This window comes from Emys orbicularis, chromosome 4, assembly GCF_028017835.1.
Source record: "Emys orbicularis isolate rEmyOrb1 chromosome 4, rEmyOrb1.hap1, whole genome shotgun sequence".
NCBI classification, from domain to species: Eukaryota; Metazoa; Chordata; order Testudines; family Emydidae; genus Emys; species Emys orbicularis.
Genome location: NC_088686.1, coordinates 48,655,020 through 48,665,591, shown reverse-complemented (window position 1 = coordinate 48,665,591; position 10,572 = coordinate 48,655,020). Strand labels below are relative to the sequence as shown.

Here is a 10,572-nt window from a genome sequence, read left to right as displayed (position 1 = left end):
CTCCCGCTGACTTCAGTGGGCCCAAGATTACACCCTCAGTCTTCACAATGAACCAATCTAAACAAGGTACATTGTCAGTGTGCCTCAGGGAAATAAGAGTACTTTAAAGCACCTCTCTCTCCAAGGAGTTGCACCTTAATGAAAATGTGACCCATAGCTTTCAGTGTTCTAGGATAACTTCTTTAAAGATGTTGTTTAATAGTCCTGCCATTTTTGGAACATTGTTAATGTATATTAATTCTAGCTATCCACGTGATTTGGTAGTTATTGGTGCCTTGGTAAACTTATTTCTATGTTCAGTGGTCCCACAGGTTTGATAGTGGGGACATTCAGCCCATACTTCTGAGATTAAATCAGTTTTCCTTTGCTGAATCCTGTGGTCTTCTCTCTCAGTGAACTACCAATTTTATATCATAGAATATTTCTGGCATGTGATAACAGAAGATCCATGGGGGGGGAAAAGCACATTTGTCTAGCTGAAAATCTCACCATCACACTTTTTCAACTTTATGTCAAGACATTTAACATACTGAATTTTGTTATGCATCAGCTTTCTCCTTACAACCACGTTTAAAATAGCTTTCTCCAACTCTAACAATTTTAAATTGCCTTTTAAATCTGGGTTTCACAGAAAAGCTGAGCAGTTATACAGTATACAAGATTTGACTGCTGAACTGACAATGGCTGTAAAATGACCACAGCAAAGTGGGAAAACGCTAAACTTGATCTTCTTAGGTAATTAGTGTATTATTTAAACTTACTGATGTTAGCCACCTACTGGTTTCCTTTGTAAAACTGAACCAACTCCTTATTAAATCATCACCTTTGACTATCTATCCTCCAGATTAGCGTTGGGAAATGTGTGTCATAAGCACTTCAGTCATATTAAAATAGAAGAACCTTTTTCATCCTTTAACATCTTAAATTCTGACAAGATGATTCAGGGCCTTTATAACACTTACTTTAAGAAAATACAAGAACACACAAATCCGCAAATGTGTGCTAATTAGTACTGCTAGACTCAAGTCCTCTGCAACTCCACTTATACTGTAGATGTTGACATGGTTGCATTTTCCTCACCATTAAAATAAATTGCTTTGAGAAAACTCGTGCATCATCAAAACCCATTTACAAATGCTTTCCCACTTAAAGCCATTTTTACATGCACAGTATTCTGCAGCATTTCAGTCACAGAATAAAAGAGTTCCCAAACATAGCTCATTCCATCTTAAAGTAATTGCTAATTGGCAATGAGAAATGCCTCACAGCAAAAAAGTGTATGGCGGAGTTCCCCCCCACCCCACCCAGCCCTCTATTCAGTTAAAAAAATGGCCATATAAAGACTAAAGACAATTCTGCACCAGTTCTCTCTGTATTCCCATATCAGTGATACTAATGCATTAGCCTATTGTGCAACCAGACAATATGTCCCAAAAGAAATTTTTTCTCGGATGCCAAAGCTTTCGTTAGCTTTTGGGATTGTGAAAATTATTAATCTGCTGCCTTCTGAGGCACTAATCTAGCCTCACTTTGGATACCAGAGGTGACAGCCTTATGTAATATCTGCAAATCAGATAAAAGTTAAGCCAACTAAAGATTACAAAAATAGTTTTTATAGAACAAGTTATACTCAGTTAAACTGAAAATAAAATGCATACACTATTTTATTTTAAATATGGAAAAAGCATCTTACCGTTCCTCACTGGAATGCAAATTTAAGGGAATTAAACCTTATTGTCATGTTGCATATTGTCCAACTGCTGTGCATTAATTAGGCATAATGCATTATGAACTACCTGTGCAACTTCCATTAGCATCAACAGCAGCTGCATATCTTAGGACATAATTTGGCCCACAGTACCTATTTTTACTGGGTCAAGAAGTCAGATTCTTTGGTTAACATCATTCCCTGGCCCCATCACCTGTGTCAGTTTTGAGCAGAATGCATAAAACATTAATGTCTAAAAATAAAGGAAAAGAGTTTTGCATCAACTCTGCTTTTAGTTTTTATTTTTAAAAACAAAAAATATATCCTCCACCTTAGAAAGTCAGGTTGTTGCCATCTTACATTTCAGAATACAAATCTGAAAAAAGTTAAGAACAAAGATAGGACTTCAGCCAAGTATTCAGCTTCTTATTGTTGTAGTTTTAACTTAAATCCACTTAGAATCCTATGTTTTGGTCATTTGTAACAAGAATATGTTCAAATGCGTTTGGAACACTAACTGCAATAAAGCAGTTTAAAACTAGACAATTACACTGTTGACAATGAGCACAGGAAAAAAACTCCTCTCCATCTGCAGAGAAACATAATCCTTGGAAGACCAGCATTATGTACAAGTACAGTTTAGTTAGAAGTTAGAACATTAAATTATCACAAAATCTTGAGGGCCTAGATGCAGTTCATGAAAGAATATAAGTCCATTAGTCCTTTTGCTCTAACTTTGGAAAGACTGCATCTATAGTCTTATCCCAAACATAATGAATGAAGTGTTAACTCTGTCTCATCCACCCCCTTCCTCCATAAGCTGGAATACAGAAGACTTTTTTGTTGCTAAAGCCAAATATAGTTATGCACAAATATTTTGTTGGACAAAGTCTGGACAGCAGACAGTACACCTGAGTTGATGTTTACAAACTACTTTTCACAAAGTTAAGAAAATACTGGTATCAAAGTACAAACAATGTTAAAATAGGCAAAACTACTATACAAGGGCATCTTGTAAAATTAAAGTGAATGAACACAACACACGAGGCACGTTGTGTCCCTGCTCTACACATCTGGTTTCCTAGTCTTCAGAGTCATAGTTGTGTGTTTCTTGTTCTGACATCTGTAGAAGTCTCGTTAAAACTAGGCGGTTGGATCTTCTTTGCAAGATGAATCTTGAATCACTATTACTTCTTGAATATACTTTCTTCATCACTGCACAATTTCAAAGTAGTGTAATATCGCCATTATGTGCTGAGGCATGAACACATAGCCAGTGTACAGCGCCATTCCAACAATAGAAACCAGCATAGAATCTGAGCGATAGCTAAGGAAAGCTGCAGTTTGGAATTCTATTAAATCACAAAACAAGAATGTTTTAACATTAGCCTTCAAAACTATTATAAAACTTGTATAATTCTAAATTGTATATGCTCAACTGTATTCATGTATAACAGCTGTAGGAAGAAATCCACTGTAAATGTGAAAACTAGAAGACTGGTAATAATGACCAACTATATTATGAGAATGCCTTCCAGATTCTCTATTTTATTGCCACATATTTTGGACATAAAAACAAAGTCCTTTATTTTATTTTATTTTTTTTTTGGGGGGGGGGGGGGGGAGAGATGAGGAGGAGAAACACATTAATGGGAAATAACCAGATTCCCTAAAAGCCAACAACTTCTGCAGGTTCTGAGTTTTACCCTGTCAGCAAGAGCTATATATTTATGCTAATTCATAGATATCTTTAAAAGTCTCTCTCTCATATATATATATATATATATATATATATATATATATATATATATATATATATATATATATACACACACACACACACTATATATATATTTGAAGAAACTAGTCTTTCGATGCTGATCTCAAGGATTCTCTTGGAACAGAGTGGCCCAAATAAACTAAACCTTAATTTGTGTGTACACATTACTGGAGGGAGAATGGTCGTTGGTATAAAACAGGGAGTCCCGAGACCTGGGTTCCATTCCCAGCTGCCTGTAGGCTTTGGGCAGGTCACAACTCTAAAAGGAGACATTGAAGAAAGACCAAGTTGGGCTTGTAAAGAGCTGCTCTCATGGGAACACATGTCTCTCCTGCCCCAAGACCTGAAATATGCATTGCTACAAAAACCACCACTGACCCATTTTGGAGTGTTGAATCTTGTTGTCCCCTCTCTCCCCCCAAACCCTCCAAAAACAAAATCAAACCAAACTGCAGTCTTGAAAGATGACTTTAATAGACTCTTTGGAATATTATAACTGAAAAATGAAGAGTCTGTTCAATTAGGGCAGGTCTACACTTACTTCCTGGTCCTGCCGTAAGCAATCGATCTTCTGGGATCGATTTATCGCGTCTTGTCTAGACGCGATAAATCGATCCCGGATCGATCCCAGAAGTGCTCGCCGTCGACGCCGGTACTCCAGCTCGGCGAGGAGTACGCGGCATCGACGGGGGAGCCTGCCTGCCGCGTCTGGACCCACGGTAAGTTCGAACTAAGGTACTTCGAATTCAGCTACGTTATTAACGTAGCTGAATTTGCGTACCTTAGTTCGAAGTGCGGGGTTAGTGTGGACCAGGCCTTAGTGTTCTTTATTTCTGTGTTCAAATACACCTCTACCCCGATATAACGCAGTCCGCAGGAGCCAAAAAAATCTTACCGCGTTATATTGAACTTGCTTTGATCCACTGGAGTGCGCAGCCCCGCCCCCCTCCGCGAGCACTGCTTTACCACGTTATATCCGAATTCATGTTATATCGGGCCGCGTTATATCAGGGTAGAGGTGTATATTGACTTAATTTGTATTGCCAGGTTTGTTAATAAATATGAGCATTATTGATCCTTTGGGGGGGGGGGGGGGGGAGAAAAGGGTTGTGAGGCTCAATTTATTTTTCAAGAGCACTTCAATAGAAGGAACTATGGTATTAGTATTAATTTCCTTAGACAGCTGATCAATATCTTATCAGTAGAACCAATCTAGATGTTTCACTCAAATCATAATACCTCAAAGCACAGCCTATGTTTTAATTCAAGCTGTGTTTGTAAACCATTCATTAACATTTTATTGGAAGTGGCTGCAGCTCTCTGAAAACTTTTTTGTAGTATCTGGCAATCCACAAACCATTCTCAGGCTATAGTTTCACTAGCTTATTTCAAATATGAGCAGTGATCACTTGGAAAATTCACATAAGACACATTACCTGTATTTGCTAATATTATTACTAGTCCTATGTCCAGTTCCAGGAAACCCAAGCCCAGCCTACAGAAATGCAATGGGATTGTAGTCATTGGAGATTAGATTGACTCAAACCTGAACGTTTCTGGACACACACAAATAAATTTAAATTTTTTTACAAACCCTTTTCAAATCAGACTACCTGCAATTTCCTCAAACCATAACTTTAAAATTAAGTTTAATAAGCCTAATAAAAAGACAGCACTATAAACAGAGCATTAGGTATTAAAGGGCCTGGCAGAAGTATCCAGTTACCACAGCTTCAACAGGAGCTGCAAGTGCTCATCAGCACCTCCAAAAATGAGGTCTAAACTGTGTATATTTAACAACAAAGGCTATATGACTGTTTGGCATACCTGTTAGAGAACAAACATAGAAGTTGTACTCATTAACTAGAGTACTTTTTAGTCATGGCAAGTCATGAAATATTGCAATTTAAAAGCACTAGGGGAGGGTCACCTCATAAATCTCTAAACTTTGACATGAGTGCTTAGTCACAACCCTGGGATTCCAAGCTATCAGACAATATACCACACCGATACTAGATCTACTTGGACTGTAAGCTCGTTGGGCCATCTTTTGTTCTGTGTTTGTACAGTGCCTAGCACAATAGTGTCCCATCCGTGACAGGGGCTCCTAGGTACTACCAAAATAAAAAAATAAATAATCTAAGGCCTTCTACCCTAGGATAATGGCCCGTCATTGCCAGTGCTAGTGGCAAGTGCTCCAGCCACGCTTCCTGTAGCAATCCTCTCTAAAGTTGAGCTATTTTCATCCACAAGGAGAGACAAGTGGGAATTAGTTGCTCAACTGTTTTCAGCAGTAGATCCTAGTATCGACAAACTAGATCCTAGAATCAGATTTGAACTTATATTGAGAAAAAATGGCTATATGGTGATCAGGATGTTACCATCACTGAAACGAGCACACTTCTGTCTATTACCCTCCGACACCCCGCAAATGATACCCAAGATTACAACAACCAAAAAGTTTAGTTTTTCAGTTAGATTATTTTATGCATTTTACAGAACTTCATATGTAGTCAGTTTCACTGTTTCCCCTTTAGAGTTAGTTTCCTCTGTGTTATGCTTATAAGAAGCACATGGAATTTTTTTTAAAGGGGATAAGGCAATACACTGTTTATTGAGACTACAGTTTAAGCATTGAAATTAACATATGCTTTTATTTATTATTTTTTTATTCATGCGTTTTTTTTTAATTGCTTGACAGCCCTAAAAAAAAAAAAAGCCACACACATGACAGCAATATTTTAAAACATATATAAATAAAATAGGCAAAGGGACTCAGGGTGTACTACCTGAAACTACTTTTAACTTTTTTTTTTTTTTTAAAGATGACCAAGTTTCAAGATGATAATAGTATATACTAACATCCAATGGAAATCTGACATTCCCAGCTTTCAAGTAGCTAAGAGTATTCTAATAAACATAGTGGTTCACAAAATAGGAGTATTCATATTGCATTGTGCTAGGCACTGTACAGACACATAACAGAGAGCTTACATTCTAAGTATAAGAACAGACAGAAACAGGGGAGTAAACAGAAACAATAAGACAATACTGGTTGCATGATAGACAGTGATACCCAGATAAAGCCTTTATAAAAGTGACTGATTCCCTTAGACCAGCAATACTATATTTAGCACTGGTCAAGGTCATTTTAGCAAATCTTGGACTTTAACTCAGTATGAACTTCAAAGCCTTAAAGAGATGCTGGTTCAAATTCAAACCAGATCAATGTTAATAGCCATCTAACAGCTGTTCAGTGGCTTACATGAGGTAAGTTATTAGTATCAGTTCAGTATCTAGTGGTATCTACCACAATCAGCAAACTCACTGAAGGACTCAGCAGGGAGTTCTTCAAGGACCGAATAGGCATGAAGACCAAAATAATGTTCTCAAAGGACCCTAAATGGCTTTCGTCTTTTAAAGACATCTTTGTATTCAAATGTAGAGTTCATACTTCTCAAAATGCTTAACACATTACATCCTGTTCACACTTGCCAGCAAACTTAGTCATTGTAAAAATATAATTAAAAGTTACCAGCAATTGCAATTTAGCATACATAGCAATTACTTCAATACATATGCATCCGAAGAAGTGGGTTGTAGCCCACGAAAGCTTATGCTCTAATAAATTTGTTAGTCTCTAAGGTGCCACAAGTACTCCTGTTATTTTCAATACAATAAGTAACCTGAAAGTTATACATGTCAAATTAATTTTAAGCTATAACGCTATAACTTACAGGAACAAAAGTTGTTTGAATTTGTCAACAAAATATGAAGAGACAACTGTACACACACCCTTAAATTACTTATATGTTTTGCCAAAATCAGAAGATTGCTTAGCTGATATAAAGAAGTCAATGTTCAAGCCTAACTACTCTGACAAAATAGAATGCTCATGAAGCATAGAAAACAAAGATCTTTCTTCACTGACACTAGACCTGGCATAAATAGAGCCAGGTACCATTGCTAAGGAATAGGATACCTCCACTGAGAGGAAAAAAGGGAAAGTAATTAAACATATACAATGTGGATGTATGAGAACATAGCTATCAAGTCCATCCCATGTTCACGCATTTCTATTTTATATGCTCTCCATTTTGGAGCTTTACATAGAAAAAAAATCTACATGATTATGCACCTGTAACTTGGGCAAACAACAGTCCCTACTTTTACTAATGGCAGATATTTTCTTTACAACTGACCACCACCCCTATAAAGGCACCCTTATTATTACTATCACCATATCCTGTTTGTTACTGGTTAGATTAGTTTATCTCCTCACCTCTCTCAGTACTCCTTGGAGGTACTTTTAAAAGGTCATCCATCAGAGAGTGGCTGCAAATACGAAGTACTGAGGTACCGTTTTAACAAAGGATGAAGCAACCATCACATTCAGAATAGAAAGAGACATTATATTACCCTCTAGAAAAAGCTGCTCAAAAACCCACAATAATCTAGAATCTAGATACAGGTCTCTACAACTGAACCTTCATGTTAGAAACAGAGGGTCCTGGTCTGAATCTGTAAAAAGCAACAGAGGGTCCTGTTAGAAGACTATTATAGTGAAATACATAAAACAAGCAAATTCACCAACTACAGGTTCAGTAAACACCAATTAGAAAAAGACACAGGGAGGCAAACCAAAATGGAAACCTAGAGTTGCATGACTATGCAACATACATAAATTACTTGTTATATGAAATACACATTTTCCTTTCCAATGTGCAAAGTATGAAGGCATGCATTAAAGGTATTTCTGACTAATGGAAACAATTCTTCAAGTTAACAGAGAAAAAATTGCATAATTCTAGGGAAGGAAAGTGAAAGGAGAAATTGCATCAAGGCACAACAACCTGCCTCTGACTCAGAAATTAACTACATTGCTAAATGGCCAGAAGGGATACTTGGTACCTTACAGTTCTGAAAGATAATCTGTGTTGCTTTCTCTTAAACATTGGCAACACTTATTATAGTTTGTTGTAACAATACAGATTGTGAATCTGAATGTGATTTAACAAGCAAGGAGTGAGTGGATTAACAGATTCCTCACACATGGGTGAAAGGGTTTCTTCTTTGTTCACACAATAAACTTAACCTGTGGAACTAGGAAATAGTGCCACATTATACACTTTGCAACACTGACCCCCCACCAAGGCCAATGTAGCTATAGACTGCTACTATATATCAGTGTTATTTTATCTAAATAGTCATATAGCCAGTTAGAATTGAACCTTGGGTTTTTAAACCACCAACATAGCTACACTGGGATGGCTAACAACCCTCAATGTAAACAAGGGCTAAGCACCTCCCAAGCATCAATTAAATGCATACACCATATGCCTGCCAGTAAAGTGTTATTGGGCCCATTTTACAGATAGGAAGGGGCACATTAAGCACCCATGATCAGAGAAGTGCTCAAAGACATTCTCAAAGTCTGGAAACGCCAAGAATCGAACCCAGATCTCCCAAGTCCCAGTCTAGTGCCTTAATCATAAGCGCATCCTTCAGAACAGGGGCTGAAGGGATAGCAGGGCAGCTTGCTCAGGACAAAGGTCAGACCTCGCCTCCAAAAGCACCTCTCGCAGCTGGGCTGAGCCTGAACCACATCCCACACAGTCCACACCACAGGGTGGGCAGAGATGCACTCGAAGGAGTTAGAGGAGCTTGGGGAGCAGAGCAACGCACTAGAGTCCAGCCCCCTCCCTCATGCCGAAAGCGGGGCGGCAGCCCTAGACAATCCACCGCTGCCCCGGCCCCTACCTTCCACTTCTCCAAGCTCGGCCATGAACTCCAGCCCTCCCCGCCCCCCTTCGAGTCCAGCCACGTGCTCCAGCCCCCAACCTCCCACTTCCCCAAGGCTGGCTGTGGCCTCCCCCGCACCGGCCCCGCGCACCATCCTCCGGCATGCGTCGCCGGCGGCCGCTTAATTAACAGAACCCGGCCCCGCGGCCTCTGCATCCCTCCCGCCCGCCCTGCCCGGCCGCGGGAGGATACTGAAGACCGTCCGCTCCCAGGGCTCCAGCATGTAGAGCGCGGTGACCAGCAGGTACTGGTAATAGAGCCACGACACCCGCCCCCAGGCCGAGCCCAGCGCCATCGCCGGACCTGTCTGCGTGCGGCGTGCGCGGCCCCCGCAAACTGACTGAGCCAGGCCTGACCGCGCGGGGAACGCCCTCCACTGAGCCCCGCCTCGCCCCTGGGCCTGCTCTGTTGGTAGGGAGCATGCGCTTGAGGACTGAGCATGCTCAGTAACACCAGCCGACGCCGCTGCCCGGACTCTGCCCTCTCTTGTGGTGACCACGTGCGCCCTGCTGGTTGCGGGGGCCGGAGGGGGAAGAGGGGCGGGGCTGACAGTTACCCAGGTGGGCTGAGCCATCTGCAGTGGCTGCAAAAGAAAAGTGGTGTTGGAGGCGGATGCTCCCCACTCCCGCATCTCACCACCTGCTTCCCAGGGCTGTGCCCTTAAGGGTATAGTGCGGTGCGCCCTAATGTATCTGGTGCCACCTATTGAGCTGCTAAAGGACACTTAATTGATTCAGTGAAATATTTTACATACGCCCTCCTGTCCAAAAATGATAATTATCAACGTTTAAAAGAATCGCTTATCATTTTATATGTCCCTGTAACAACTCATAGCAGGAAACATATTTGGCTTGCCTTTTATTCGGATAGCCTGGACTGGACTGTATTTTTCTTGTAATCCACTGTTAAATGGAGTTTCACTCCTTTATTTACTTTTTGAAATTACATTTTTATTACTCTTAGCACTTCATTTACCGTTGTTAACACTGTGCAGATGAATGTCATGCTAGTTAATAGATATCTTAATAGCAATATTGGAAATATTAATAGTTGCTAGTAGTTTCTGCAATCACATCTCACAGTAATTCTGCTACAGCTCCTAGTACTGGATATTAGGTTTTAGTTCTATTTTTTTTTTCATATTTTATGTAAAAGTTTATTCTCTGGGATCACATGACTTCAAGGCTGACAAGTCTGGTTTAATGTCAAAACAGTTTTCTTTGAGCCTTCAATGGGGATTGTCTTTGGCAACTGTTATTTTGCCCCTCAGTGCATTTTCATA

General features: G+C 39.8%; 1 protein-coding gene across 1 annotated transcript; it reads right to left on the bottom strand.

The window, feature by feature from the left end:
• Positions 1–1,981: 1,981 nt before the first annotated feature.
• SPTSSA (serine palmitoyltransferase small subunit A) lies at positions 1,982–9,659 on the bottom strand. Its single transcript, XM_065402981.1, has 2 exons — positions 9,483–9,659; positions 1,982–3,024 (listed from the first exon to the last, which is right to left on the bottom strand). Exons 1-2 carry the CDS (start codon positions 9,583–9,585, stop codon positions 2,921–2,923), a joined length of 207 nt encoding a protein of 68 aa, XP_065259053.1. The 5' UTR covers positions 9,586–9,659; the 3' UTR covers positions 1,982–2,920.
• Positions 9,660–10,572: the final 913 nt, after the last annotated feature.